This window comes from Chelonoidis abingdonii, chromosome 11, assembly GCF_003597395.2.
Source record: "Chelonoidis abingdonii isolate Lonesome George chromosome 11, CheloAbing_2.0, whole genome shotgun sequence".
NCBI classification, from domain to species: domain Eukaryota; kingdom Metazoa; phylum Chordata; order Testudines; family Testudinidae; genus Chelonoidis; species Chelonoidis abingdonii.
The window spans coordinates 52739564-52754171 of record NC_133779.1 but is presented as its reverse complement, the minus strand read 5'-3'; the positions used below and the strand labels follow the sequence as shown (position 1 = coordinate 52754171).

The 14608-nt window shown below is 60.7% G+C and overlaps 1 protein-coding gene across 1 annotated transcript; it reads right to left on the bottom strand.

Annotated features, from left to right (window-relative positions):
- Window positions 1-1285: 1285 nt before the first annotated feature.
- LOC116825334 (lens fiber membrane intrinsic protein-like) lies at window positions 1286-12421 on the bottom strand. The gene is made up of 5 exons (XM_032781231.1): window positions 12247-12421; window positions 6825-6890; window positions 5778-5918; window positions 3128-3262; window positions 1286-1353 (listed from the first exon to the last, which is right to left on the bottom strand). Exons 1-5 carry the CDS (start codon window positions 12419-12421, stop codon window positions 1286-1288), a joined length of 585 nt encoding a protein of 194 aa, XP_032637122.1.
- Window positions 12422-14608: the final 2187 nt, after the last annotated feature.

Here is a 14608-nt window from a genome sequence, read left to right as displayed (position 1 = left end):
CTATCCCAGCCAGACACAAGGCAGGTGCAGCCCTGACCAGAGGGATCTTCTGGCTGTACTGGGACCCACTGGGCCGGGAGCTGGGAACCCGGAGCTCAGCCCACTCCTGCTGCAATTCCATCACTGACTACCCAGGGGAAGCCTTCGGGGAGACTCAGCGGGAAATGGGGCTTGCTGGCACCCCACGGTCCTGGCTGGGAGCCACTGAGACTCCAGCATCCACACTGCATTACCTGGGCTCACAACTGTGGGACCCGGGGCTCCCTGCCGTGCTGGTGCCTCCACACGGCCCTTCTGACTCGGGACTGCGGCCACATGGGGCTTGGGCCCACGACTCAGCGGGACTCGGGCTGTGGACCCCCACCGCCAGCAGTGTCCATGGGCCCAAGTCCAGAGGGACTCCTGGCCCAAGGCAGCCTGATTCGTGTGTGAGCCTGGGTTTCCAGCCCAGTGTAGACAGACCCGTAAGGGATTACGTCCAGGAGACTGGCTTTAGGCAGGGACACGGCCCAGAGCCTGGGAATTCTGGACATCCCCTGGTGGGACTGGTAGCAGCCACGGAATTACCTACAGGGCAGCTGGGGGAGCTGCCCCGGTCTGCGGGGGCCCTGCCTGGCGCGCTCTTGGGACGCTGCAGCACCAGGACACGGCTGAGGATTCGGCTGTTTTATTGGCAGATTCAGATCACTGGCACATCAGGATCAAGGCCAGCACTGGGCACCGTGCCTGGCCCAGGGGAGGGGGCTGGGACACAACACAGGATGCCATGTTGGGTGTCACTGGAGGGTGGGGATTGGCCGGGGCCTGGCGGGTGGCACTGGAGGGTGGGGATTGGCCGGGGCCAGGGAATGTCACTGGAGGGCAGGGATTGGCCAGGGCCAGGCAGGTGTCACTGGAGGGTGGGGATTGGCCTGGGGCCTAGCGGGTGGCACTGGAGGGCAGGGATTGGCCAGGGCCTGGCAGGTGGCACTGGAGGGCAGGGATTGGCCGGGGCCAGGCAGGTGTCACTGGAGGGTGAAGATTGGCCTGGGGCCTGGCGGGTGGCACTGGAGGGCAGGGATTGGCCGGGGCCTGGCAGGTGGCACTGGAGGGCAGGGATTGGCCAGGGCCTGGCGGGTGTCACTGGAGAGTGGGATTGGTTGGGGCCTGGTAGGTGTGGCTAGAGGACAGGAATTGGCCGGGACCAGGTGCATGTCGCTGGAGGGTGGGGAGCCGTCAGAGCAAGGGCAGGGGGTGAGGGTGGGGAGCTGTCAGGACCGTGCGTCCAGGCGGGTGTGGTGCCCGCTCAGCCGCTCGCCACGTTGGAGTTCTCCGGGGACGGCCTCTTGGAGACAGCACAGATGTGGAAAATGCCTGGGGAAGAGAGCGAGAGGGTCAGGGCAGGGACAGGAGGGGTGGGCAGCGAAGTAGAAGAGGCCAAAGAGGGCAGGCAGGGACGGGGTGGGCGGGCGGGGATGTGGTAGGTGACATGATCCCCCAAGCTTCTCCCTCTGGAGCATGGCGTCTCCCTGCTCCTCCTTCCCCTCACCCCATACACCCTCTGCCCCATGGGGATCTATCCCCCTGCTCCTCCTTCCCCTCACCCTATACACTCCCTGCCCCATGGGGATCTGTCCCCCTGCTCCTCCCTCCCCTCATCCCATACACCCCCTGCCCCATGGGGATCTGACCGCCTGCTCCTCCCTCCCCCTACCCCATACACCCTATGCCCCATGGGGATCTATCCCCCTGCTCCTCTCTCCCCTCATCCCACACCCCCTTGCCCCATGGGGCCCTGTCCCCTGCTCCTCTCTCTCCTCACCCCACACCCCCGTGCCCCATGGGGATCTGTCCCCCTGCTCCTCCCTCCCCTCACCTGACACACCCCCTGTCCCTTCGCACCCTGCCCCACATTCCTCTCTCCCCTCACCCCCACAGCCCCCCTGCCCCATGGTGCCCTGCCCCTCAAATCTCCCTCCCCTCACCCCACTCCCCCCTGCCCCCCATTCCTTCCTCACCTCACACATCCCCTGTCCCATGGCCGCTTTTCCCCCATGCTTCTTCCTTCTTGGATCCTTCCAGCAGTTTCCCCTCCCCACACCTGCCTCATTCTCCTCTGCACCGGTGAGCCCGCCCACCACCACTGCCCGTAGCTTGTCTGGGTTGCACCCACACACACACTTCACTCCACCCTGCCCCTTGCACTGGGATCTCGGCTAACAGCTTTTCCTCTTCCCAGACTTCCCAGCAGGCATCACTGGTTTCTGATGGGTCGGGCTCTACCAAATTCATGGTCCATTTTGATCAATTTCACGGTCATAGGATTTTAAAAACCATAAATTTCATGATTTCAGATATTTAAATCTGAAACTTCATAGGGTTGAAATAGTAGGGGTCCTGACCCAAAAAGGACCGGTGGGGAGAGGGCTGCAAGGTTATTGTGGGGTGGGGGTTGTGGTTCTGCTACCCTTACTTCTGCGCTGCTGCTGGCGGCGACGTTACGGTATTGCCATCCTTACTTCTGCGCTGCTGCTGATGGCGACGCTGCCTTCAGAGCTGGGCAGCTGGAGAGCAGCGGCTGCAGGCCAGGAGCCCAGCTCTGAAGGCAGAGCCACCATCAGCAGCAGCGCAGAAGTAAGGATGGCAATACCGTAATGACCGTAAATTGACCTTATGACCCCCCCTGCAACTCCCTTTTGGGTCAGGATCCCCAGTTTGAGAAACACTGGTGTCCCCCTGTGAAATCTGTACAGTATAGGGTAAGAGCACAGAAAAGACCACATATCACAGAGGGAGACAGTCTGTGATGCATTTTTCACAGCCATGAATTTGGTACTGATGGACCAGACACTCCTGAAGTTCAGGAAAGCTCAGCTGAGTTCAGTGCTGCTCGGGCTCCTGGCAAGCACCCCGTGGCAGAGTCCCTGCTGGGAAGTGGGGTGGAGGGAACAGTGCGGCCATCTGAGTGCAGCTCCAGGCAGCCGGGATCTCAGCTAAGGGTTGGGTGGGAAGCCCAGGTCTGGGGCTGGTCTGGGAAGTTGGGGCATCAGGATCTACAGCATGGAAAGGGGGCTGGGGTGCCATGCTGGGCACCCAGGGGCCTGGACACAGAGAGGGGAGCAGCTGGGGATCCCCCAAGAGCAGATACCTGCCGAGAGGGTGAGGATGACAGCGATCCAGCCCAGGATGTAGGACCAGGAGAAGCGCCAGTTAGCGTAGCGCTTACTGAAGAAATTCACCGTCACTCCAGTGTACACCGAGAGCCCCAGCAAGGCCAAGAGACCTGTGGGGGCGAACACAGGATGGGGGGGGGGGCTGAGCTCTGACTCCACTCATCACATGCAGGCACCAGCGACACAGGGCTGCCTTAAAGAAAAATTCACACCGAAGCACTCGCCAAGCAGGGACCCGGCCTGGCTCGGCACCGCAATGCAGGGACCCGGCCTGGCGTGGCACCGCAATGCAGAGACCCGGCCTGGCTCGGCACCGCAAGGCAGGGACCTGGCCAGGCATTGCAATGCAGGGTCCTGGCAGGGCTCAGCACTGCAACGCAGGGACAAGGCACAGCTCAGCACCACAATGCAGAGATCCGGCATAGATTGGCATCATAATGCAGGGCCAAGGCCCAGCGTGGCACCACGAGGCAGGGACCCGGCATGGCTCAGTACCACATTGTGTCAGTTTTACTCAGCGCTACTGGTTACGGGGAGAAGTTTCCCTCCCTCCATCTCCCAGGGTCTGTGAGTCGCTCCCCTTTCCGAGCCCCCTGCCCTGTCCTGTGCTGCTGGAAGGCCAGACCAATCACTGACCTGATGGGATCCCCGCTCCCCCCACTCCCAGAGCCAGCCCCGTCCCTAAAGACTCAGCTAAACCCTTTCTAGCGGCATGTTAGGAGCTGTACAGAAGAGAGCTCTTGCCCTTACCCCAGGTCTGTCCCTTCTCTGGGGCTACTCTGAGACAGCCCTGCCCGCCCTAAGACTGTCCCAGGCAGCTCCCCTGGGGGTAGCCATGACCAGTGCAATCACCCAACTCTGCCACCCTTTTCCCTCCAACCCTCAGTTCCTCCAGCTGTGCCACCCGGCCCGTGTGCCAGCAGCCATAATTGCCATCACCCCTGCCAGGGGGAGCCACCCCCCATCCCACAGTGCCAGGGGGCTGCACAGAGCCGGCCAGGCAACTCTGGGACTTCCTCTGCTGCACCCGACTGGGAGTGTTTTCCTGGCCCAAGTCCTGGCACCTGCAGCAAACCCTGAGATGGGTCTTTCCTTCCAGTGAGGCTGCATCCTGCCCTCCCCTCACGTTAACCACAGAGGGATGCTCAGACCGGTCCTTCCGGCCCAGCCTCGAACCGAGGGAAGCGCCAGGTGTGCCAGAGAAAGGTGGCAGAGCCACATTGGGGGCAGCTGTGGCTAATCTACCCCCCTCCCCAATGCTGGAGATACTTTGTCCCCAGCTCCCCTTGCAGCATCCGCAGGAGCAGTGCCAGATCAGCCCACACTTTTGCCAGCCCAGCAACAGGGACTTGCACACTAGATCCTCACCAGGAATTATTCAGGGGCACTGAAGGGGTAGGCGAACTGCCCAGCTAAAACCAGGCCCAGGCTAGCTTTGCTGGTGCATCTCCTTCCCAGCCTGGCCACCTTCCTGTCGGCTGCGGCAGGCCGAGCTACCCCCAGTGTAGCCCTGGCCCCTTTCCAGAGCGGCACCAGAATCTAGCCGGCAAGAGGAGTTGTTCAAACTCTCCCCTCCAGGTTGTACTGCCAGTACTGACGCTCGCCCGCCGGGCGCTGCCCCGGTCCCTAGCTGGCATAGAGCCTGCTGGAGCTCTCCTCAGCCTGGACCAGCCTCCTTGGCTCTCTGCTGGCCGCGTGGCATGGAACAGGGTGGGCTGGTGTGGGGCAGACCTGACTCCCTCGTGGCCTGCAGGGCTGGGGAGCTCGCAGCTCAGGGTGGGGCCCAGCCAGGAAGGGCTTGGAGAAAACCCCCCATCGCCAGATACCCTCAGGCCTGGGGACACAGCGAGGAATTGCCAGCAGCAGCTTGGCTAGCCCCGAGCTGTTTTCAGCCCTCAGCAGCCTCCACCTAGCCAGGTGAGGATCAGAGGGGAGCAGGCATGGAGCCCCAGGCCACCCAGTGAGGTGCGGTTGTGCCCAACCTCCTGCTGGTGGGGTCTGGCGGTTGGCACTAGCCAGAGCAAACAGAGCTCAGAGGGGTCTAGCCGGGCACCCTAAGATCCCAGCCTGACTGGTTCAGGGGCTTTGATCTGTTATGAAAGTGGGGACAGTGTGTGGCCGACGTGGGCAGTGCTGGGGTCCCAATGCCGCCCGCTGTGGTTGCAGCTGGAGTTTCCTTTGCCCAAGTGGGTGACATTTATTCCCTGCAGAGGAGCCGTTCCACCAGTCATGGTGAGACTCATGGCTCTCACATGCCAGCCTTGCATGCCGCCTGCTGAGTCCAGGCAGGTGGTGCCCGCTGGCCAGATGACAGGGGTGTGGCAGAGAGCAGGGGGGCAGTAGGGTAGGAGGAGCCATACCCTCCCTTCATATTGGCTACTTTCCCAGCTCTGCCCCTCCCTGTTGGCCTCTCACCAGGCACTAAGTGGGCTCCAATGTTTCACCGCAGAGGTGGCTGCGTATGGATGACAGAGGGGGGCACTTTCTAATGGGCTGAGGAGTGCACGCTCTATAACGAGATGCCCATTTATCATCTCATAAGCATTTCTCCCTTGCCTGTTGCTCCCACCCTGTAGTGCCCACCCTGCCCTGTGGTGGCCGCCTCGCCCCATGGTGCCCACGTACCAGCGATCAGCAGGGTGATGCCGGCGGAGCAGGTGCGGGATGCCCTGGCATTGCTGGAGAAGGCGGTGAGGCCCAGGATGATGCCCGCGAAGCAGGAGAGGATGGAGAGCAGCATGAATGCCCGGGTGGCGTCCCAGAAGGCTGCAGGGAGGGGACAGAGAGAGGGGGGAGCACTCAATGGGACCCGGAGATTGGCGAGGGGAGCTGGGAGCCGGATCTCATCTGAGGAGCAGAGGAGGAAGGGCCAGAGGAGCCGTCCAACGGCAGGGCCAGCACCTCCAACACTGTGCAGAGGGTGTATGCTGAGCAGGACCGATGCAGAAGAGAGAGATGCTGGGTCTGGGGGCCTGAGCTGCCCCTCCCTGCCCCGCGAGCCAATCCCCATGCAATCCCTTTCCCTGGGGTGAACTGCTGCCCCCATCTGCCCCTGACCTTCCCCCTCCAAGGCTGCACCCTAGAGCCATGTCTTTCTTCACAGCTGGGTTGGGGGAGGCAGGTAGGGCTGTAAGAATGAGATCGTCAACCCCAGGGGAGCTGGTCACCTGGACTGGCCCCCGCCCGCCCCAGGTTGTTTTGGGGTGGGGACTCCCGGAGCCAGGCTGCACAGTTCTGACAGGGCCAGCAGTTTGGGGGCAGCTTGTACGGACGCTAGGGCTGGCATTCAGGAGGGCTCAGACCCCCCAAACGGGCCAGACTTTCCAAGGAGCTCACTCCTGCCCTGAGGCCCGACTGGCAAGCCAGCCCTGCATGCCGGTGCTGATCAATAAGAATCTGCCCCCGAATCCCTCTAGCCCACACCCCAGCATGGGCCCTGAGCTGAACCCCACAAAGCCAATGGGAGTTTTCCCTGAGCAAAGTCTCTGCGGGGAGCCAGGCGGGCACCTGAGGTCCCTGGGATCGTGAGGGCACGAAGACAGTCGGGGTGGGAAGAAGCAGCCCACAGACAATCAGGGCCCCAGATGGGGAGTGGAGGAACCCGAGGAGTCAATGTAAAGCCAAGGAAGGAGCTAGCAGAAGGAGCAGAACAGAGCCGGGATGGCCGGGTACCTGGCAGGATGTGAGTGGCTGCATTTTGCATGAGCTGCATCCTAGATACGACCCGGAGAGTCGCTCCTGAAAATAAAGAATCACAGTGATGCAGCCTTCGAGAGAGACAAGGCCTTCACGGGAATTAGGATGCAATGTGGGCCCAGCACTGGCCCCCCGAGGGGCAGGGTAGGGGGCTGGGAGTGGGGGACCCCAGTGAGGGCTCCCCAAGGGGAAGGGAAAGGGACTGTGAGTGGGAGATCCCACTGAGAGCTCCCCAAGAGGTATGTGTGACAAAGTGGGAATTTGCTGTAATATTTTTATGACTTCTATCTGTGCCTCAGTTTCCCCATATGTTTCATTGTTACCTAGCTGGGGGGGGAGGGCTGTTTGCTCTCAGGGCAGGCGAAGAGACATGGGTGTGAATGGCACCTGGCTGTCTGAGCCTCAGTGGGTCATTGAAAAGGACCAGCCAAGACCATGCCCTGTATCGCTGGAGAATCTCAAAGGACTGTGGAAAACCCAGTCTCCAGGACATCCACACCCAGCAAGAAATGCCCCAGAGAGATGGATTTTCCTGCCCTGCTGCAGGGAAGCTAAGCAGAGACCCCAGCTCGAGAACAAAGGACTGGAGTGGTGTGAGGTGGGGGAAGGGTGAGAATTGACTGCTGGAAGGAGTAGGGGGCTCTCACCTGGAAACTGCCCCAATAGAGCCTGACCTTCGGGGGTCAATACAGCCTGGCTCTGAGCTGACCAGACTGCTCTGTGCTTTAACCTTCAGTTCTCTGGGCTGACCTAAGGCACCTTGCTGTGCTGGGTTCCGGGTGACATATAAACCCGACTGCTGTGACAGCGCTGGGTGAGTGTCATTGCAAATGGCACCTTCGTGAGGTGTGTCAATCACTGCGGAATGGACACGTCTCTCCCAGGGGTCGGTCTCAGTTGGACTCGCTGAGCAGACTGCATGGTGTGAAACAAGAGGGCTGGAGCCCCAGAGGCTGTGAGGCTGTGGGTCTTACTCTGTGTACAAACAGTGAGGCCTCTCAGGGTCTGACCCACTGAAGGGTTTCCGCCTAGAGACGGTTCCAAAGCTGGAGGCGTAGCACCGATCCTGTGGAGCCGTGACAGCTGGTGCCAGAAGTGGGATGCTGAAGGCACCAGTATTATATTTAGCAATAATTGCCTTGCAGCAGTAAAACAAGGGTACTTAAAGGAAACAGCAAGAAAATGGTGTATAAGCGCCTCCCTAAGAAGGACATTGCAAACCTGTGCAGGGAGAGAGGGTAAAGTGCTAGGAAGCTCAACAAGGCACAGTTGATTGCACGGCTGGAGAAAGATGATCAGATCAAGAAGCAGGTTCCAGACCTAAGTAGAGTTCCAAGAGGGTCTAAGAGTGACCGAGGCAGCACCAGGGTGTCCTCACAACCCAGTTCCCTGCCCAGCACAGTTCCCCACTGACAGATTTGAAGCGGTGGAAGTAGGAGCTGAGGGCGAAGGACCTAGCAGACCATGAGAAGCTGCTGAAGCATGAACTGGAGATGGAGAAGAGGAGAGGTGAGAGGACCCACCGAGGGGTAAGTGGGGAAGGACACTGAGATTCTAATCCCACAAGGAACCTAGATACCACATTGTGGCCCCAGTTTAAGGGAGGAGGGTATAGACGACTACCTCGCTGACTTTGAGAAGGCTTGTGATTTGAACCTCTTGGCCCTGTGGACCGGCTCTGCTGTCTCACCCCCTTACTCGGTCCCAAAGCCATAGAGGTGTACAGCCAGAGGGATGGCGTTGATACTGGGGACTACGAATAGTTCACAAAGGCTCTAATGCTTAGGTTTGATTCGGCACCTGAGGCTTATAGGAAAAGGTTTTGGGGTGTGCAAAAGGCCCAAGGTGTGACCCTATATGAAAGCCTGCAGGGGTCCCTACGCTGGAAGATTTGTGTAACCTGATTGGGTTGGAGCTACTCTGTGAGATCTGTCCCCACAAGCTGAAAATGTGGCAAGGATCTGCCTAGCGGAGGCCGGTTGGCAGATGAGTTTTGGACAATAGGTCCAAAGGGGATTGACCTAAGTATGAGTCCTGGAAAAAGGAACCAGTGAAGGCAGAAGTAGGACTCAGGGAAAGCCAGCAGCCAAGGGACATCAGTGGTGAGATATTTGTAGGGCATAAGTGCGCAGAATGCCCAAGGCTTGATGAAATAGGGGCCAGACGGGACCGTCGAAGGGTTCACTTGATGAACACCCAGCCAGGGCTGCCTGTAGCTCAGGCTCAGAGATTGAACCATCTGACTGAGCCTTCAGAGGAAATCAGTCACCCAGCCAACCCCTCGAGGGCACAGGGGGCCTGGCAGACAGGCTTCTGCTCCTGGCACTGGTACACATGTCCTGTTGTACACTCCTGGGCTCAGACACATCTGAGCCCCTTTGGGAGTGGGAGGTGGTAGTCAGTGGGGAGACGTTCGTGAGGTGGAGAGATTCTGGGACAGAGAGAACCTTGGTCAAACCATGTGTGGTTGAAGCCTGTTGGATGCTGCACCACCTGGGTTAAGTTTCCCCTTGGGCGCCATTTGCCCACTTGGGTTAAGACCAAATGCTCAAGGGGTCACTCCCGACTCCAACCTAGGGGTCAGGACACCCCAGGCGGCATCTCAGATGGCCGACACCTGGAGGAATGAGGGTTCCCTGTCCTTCTCACTCCCTGGCAGAGGAGGGGGTGCAGGACCCCAGCACAGTTTCAAACCCTAAGAGCCTGGGGTGGCAAAAGGACACGGGGCTGCCTGAAAACCCCTCATGTGCCCCTTGCTAGTGACGTCTACCAGCCCAGTCCTAAGGGAGGGCATGAAACTGCTCTGAGCTGCGTATTGGAAACTGGGTATTTGCCTGAGTAGCAGAGGGGCTGCAAGAACCTGAGCAGACCGGGTAAGACAGTGACCATGGGGTGGGGAACAACGCAGCAAGGCTGGTGGAGGACGTTTGTGGGGTATCAGGGAGGCTGAGCAACACCCTCCCCCTTGAGAACAAAGGACTGGAGCAGTGTGAGGTGGGGGGTCAGAGCTGGCTGCTGGAAGGAATCAAGGCTCCCACCTGGGAACTGCCCAAGGGGATCAGACAGAGACAGTCACTGCAGCTCCACTGGGCTCTGGGCTGACCAGACTGGTCTGTGCTTTAACCCTCTGAGGGCCTTCCTGTGCTGGGTTCCCATGAACCCGACAGCGCTGACAGCGCTGGGTGAGTGTCACTGCAAATGCTGGGCAAGGTGCGTTAAGGATAATCCCTGAGGTGTGGACACGTCTCTCTCAGGGGCTGTCTCAGCTGGACTCGCTGAGCAGAGCTCACGGGGTAAAGCAGGAGGGCTGGAGCCCCAGAGGTTCAGTCTCGGGGGGGTGAGGCTGTTTGGCTTACCTGGCAGAAGAGACCCTTCGGGGGTCTGGCCCACTGAAGGGTTCCTCCTAGAGACTGTTCCACAGGTGGGGGAGTACAACCGACTCTGTGGTTCCCTGACAGCTGGGAAAGGGGCTGGGAATGGCGGATCCCAGCGAGGGCTCCCTGAGGGGCAGGGAATGGGGGATTCCAGCGAGGGCTCCCCAAGGGGCAGGGAGTTGAGGATCCCAGTGAGGGCTTCCCAAGGGACAGGGAATGGGGGGTCCCAGCAAGGGCTCCCCAAAGGGCAGGGAGTTGGGGATCCCAGCGAGGGCTCCCCGAGGGGCAGGGAGTTGGGGATCCCAGTGAGGGTTCCCCGAGGGGCAGGGAGTTGGGGATCCCAGCAAGGGCTTCCCCAGGGGTAGGGAATGGGGGATCCCAGCAAGGGCTCCCCGAGTGGCAGGGAGTTGGGGATCCCAGCGACCGCTCCCTGATGGAGCAGGGAATGGGGGATCCCTGCGAGGGCTCCCCGAGAGGCAGGGAGTTGGGGGTCCCAGCAAGGGCTCCCCGAGGGGCAGGGTACAAGGCTACGTGCGAGGATCCCCAAGGCAGCAAGTGAAACACATTGAGAAGTAGCAGCAGCTTCCACCCCACTGCTCCATCCTAGGGGCTCTCGGGCTTCGCAGACCCAGGGGGATTCCTCACTGCTGGTCACTCCGTTACCCCCATCCCACTTTGATCTGGATTCAGACTCAGCCAGATTCTCTATTATGTTACACCCGTGTAACCCCAGGGGCGTCAGCAGTGTTGCTCTGCTCTCCCGCCGGTGACACTCCCGTGACAGAACCTCTGGCCAGGCCAAGCCCCAGGAGATTTCCATCAGCTGCAGATTGGCCTCCCCTGCCTTGGGTGACAGCTGCCATCCCAGGTCCTCCCACAGAATCAATGTTGGGCCCTCTATGCTCCTCGCGCCCTCAAGCCCCCCAGGCAGTGCCCTTAGCCGGCGGCCGTAGCAGACTCAGGTCCTTTCAGACCAGCCCCTAAAGTGTGAAACGCTCCCTGGTCCTGTGCTCTCTCTGCCCAGAGTCAGTGACGGCCCCAGCTGGGGAGACCAAGGGCCAGGAAGGAAGACACGGGGCTTTTTTATCTTCCCCCCTCCCCACACCCTGAGGACAGGCCGAGTTTCAGTGTCCCACTCCAGAATTTCCTGCTACCCCGAAACAGGCCAGCTTGGTAGCTCAGCTGGGGCCAGCGCTGCAAAGCCATTGGGCTTTTTATAGGTCCAATGGAAACTCTCCACCTCCCTTTGGACTGACTGTGCCCGAGAGGGGAACTGAGGTATATCCGTGGCCGGCCCAGAGCCCATCCCCATGGCCGGTTCTTATCCGGGCCGGCGCTGGGGAAGCTCAGACTCCGAGCCCAGGCTGGAGTTGGCAAGGTCAGGAAAGGCCAGATCTGGGCCTTCAGTTCAGGCCGTTCCAGGGCTACGGGTGGAGCCCTGCTGCCCAGGGACTCTGGGGCTGCCGCTGAGGCCAGGTGGTGGCATCAAGCCCCACTTTGTCCTCTCCATATTATGGGGCCAGATCCTAGTGTCAATCAAAGCAGCCTCAGCGGGATGCGTGTCAGCTGCATTGCACACCCCTGGCACCCAGGCGAGGGCTGGGATCCCCCAACTCCGAGCTCCAGGGAATCTCCACCCATCCGTGGCTAGTTGCCGGGGCAGGCTGCAGCCACAAGAGGGCAGCTGTGCTCACACAAGCCAGCAGCCAGGATGCCAGGCAGGGGCTCTGCCAGGCAAACCCAGGGGAAGATTCTCTGCCCGCGCCACTGGGCACAACAATCAGGCCATCTCATCGCAGCGTCTTTCCCTGGGACTAAGTCAGACGGGGCACCCCTCACCGAGCCAGCAGAAGCCAGGCTGAACCAGACCCGGTCGGGCACCCCTACCTGTACATCTACAAGCCACAGCCCATTCGGTCCCATCCAGGCCATTTCCTGGAGCCCAGAGCTGGACTGTCTGTCCCTGCAGCCATCACCCTCCTGGTCCCTGTCCCCACTAGGGGACACCCCCGGGTGCTGCTCACCAATGCTGATGGTGTGGGGGTGGCACTTGCCGCTCACGCAAAACCTCCAGAGCCCCTGGCTGCTCAAGTTCTCCGAGTAGCGATACTGCATCCAGAAGTCGGTCGCCGTGGCAACGATGAGAAGGACCAGGCCTGAGACCGCACACAATAGCCCACCCCCCATCAAGGTGTACATGGCTGGCAGCTTGCGGGTCCGGCAGAGCGGGGCAGGGGGGTGTCTTTCTCCTGCACCAGGACAAGAGAAGATGGGGCCTCCTAGGAGAAGGCCCAGCAGCAAGTTACCACTGGCTGGGCTGTGTGACAGACATGTCTATTGCCCTTCACGTCATGCAGACCTGGGGAACTCCCTGTTGCAGAAGTTGCAGAGCCAAGGGCTGTGACTGGATTTCAAAGCAGGCAGGAGAATTCTCTGCAGGTATCTGAGGTGAGATAGGCGTGAGTCAGCTCATGCTTCAGGGCATGAGCATCATGCAAGGGTCAGGAGGGAATGACCCCCCCCCCAACACATGCAACATTGTGTCTGTGGCCAGGGAGTCAGAGTAGGGAGGTCCAGGCCCTGCTCTGACCCATCAGACACTGGCCACTGCTGATTGCAGGAGAGTGAGCCCGCACGAGGTGACTGCCTGGCACAGCTTTGGAAGAAGTGGGCTACGAGATGGATCAAGCCAGGGGACTGGATACCGGGCTAGATGGACCATGGTTCTGATCCAGCCCGGCAAACCCTCTGAGCCAGTGCTTGAAAGTAAGGAACCCACTGGGTCTCAGCCCATTTTGGAGCTTGATGCATGACACAGCCAGGCTGGCTGCTCCCCCAGTGCCAGGGATGGTGCAGCTACAGGCATGGACAATGCGTGTTCCCCTTCCTCTTGGCTTCACCCAAGCAGCGTGGGGGCCCCAGGCCCAGCTCAGCTGCCCTGGCAGAACCTGTGCTTGTCCTTGTGCTGTAGCTGGGTGGGGCAGGTGCCCCCCGTGGCTCCCAGCTGGCGGTTGCCAACTTGCCACACATGGGAGAGCCAGAGACAAAACTGAGAGACAGGCCTAAAAGCCACCCGGGTCAGCAGATGCTCCTGGCTCAGGCTAGGACCGGGAGCCTCCCGCTGGCAGGGAGGCTCCGTGGACGTGAAGGGGAGGGGTGCGGAGGGGGGGAATCTCCTGCGTCAGGCAAACCGGGCCCTTTTGTTCCCAACAATGGGCTGAGCTTGTGATGATTTCACAGCGAGAAGGGACCCAGCTGAGTCAGAGCTGGTGTCAAAAGGGCACCTGGGCTTGTGCTCCTGCCAGAGCTGCAGGGAGCCAGCTGGGCTGGGATGGGCCCCTGGCAGAAAGGGAATTCAGACCCAAACCGAATTGGCAGAACTGATGGTCCAATGGGGCTGGGACTGAGTGGCGTGGGTAGGGCGGCATGGGGGAACATGTGCAGTGCAGGTCCAGCCTCGCCCTGGCCCAGGTCAGAGCCTTCAGCTTTCCACATGCAGCAAAGGAGCCAACTTTGACCAGAACCCCTGCCTGGGAGATGCCCCAGGGAAGCAACTCAAGCTCTGGGTGGATCAGATCCATCCCTCTCCCCAGACTGCCTGGGGTGTGTCCTGCAAGCCTGGCAGGGAGCGCTGGAGAATGCCCAGCGCGGGGGACACGGGACGGTGGGCAGCCGTCACTATGATCAATGTTGTTGCTTAGCCAAGCAAGATGCCAAGCACACTGATGCCAAGCATGCCAGCGCTGTGCCCAGCACAGGACAATGGCCGGAAGCAGGGTGCCAGGAGGTCAGTGTTGAGTCAGACTAACTGGACTGGACCATGTGCGCTGTGGGTGCTGAATCGGTGGCCAAATCTCAAACCAACCAGTCCCTGGAACCTTTGCTCCAAACCCCAGCCCTGCCCCAAGGCCCGGGCTGGGCTGGGCTGGCATCATTGCTTGGCTGGCAGCAGATGCCAGGTTACCACCTGGGGGGCATGGGCCATCCCCCATCTCCTTCTCCCCCCTCTTCCTGGGGTATCAGGGTTAGGCTGAGGGGCAGAACGAGTGGGTCGATATCACAGGTCAGCAGGTCTCCCCACTGCTTCCCAAGGTTCATGAGGAGCTGCCCTGGGCACTGCAGCGGGAGGCCAAGGCCAAGGCAGCCCTGGGGTCTGTTATGCTCGTGTCTCCTTGGGGGGAGGGAGATGCCAGTGGCTCCCCAGAGAAAGGAAGGGGCAGGAGCCACAGCAGCAGGAACATCCCTTCCCCAGACCTGGGAGGTGGCAGGGAAAGCAGCCACAGGGGGGCGCCCCAGGCCTGAGTGGGGATGGGGGCAGCCGCCACAGGGGGCTGCCCCAGGCCTAAGGGGGGATGGGGAAGCAGCCACAGGAGGCGCCCACCCCGG

Coding starts and splice junctions, on each gene's coding strand:
- LOC116825334 (XM_032781231.1), bottom strand. CDS start 12,421: ATGTACACCTTGATGGGGGGTGGGCTATTGTGTGCGGTCTCAGGCCTG. Junction 3,263..5,777: donor CATCACCCTGCTGATCGCTG/GTACGTGGGCAC, acceptor TCGCCCCCACAG/GTCTCTTGGCCTTGCTGGGG. Junction 1,354..3,127: donor CATCCTCACCCTCTCGGCAG/GTATCTGCTCTT, acceptor TCTCTTCCCCAG/GCATTTTCCACATCTGTGCT.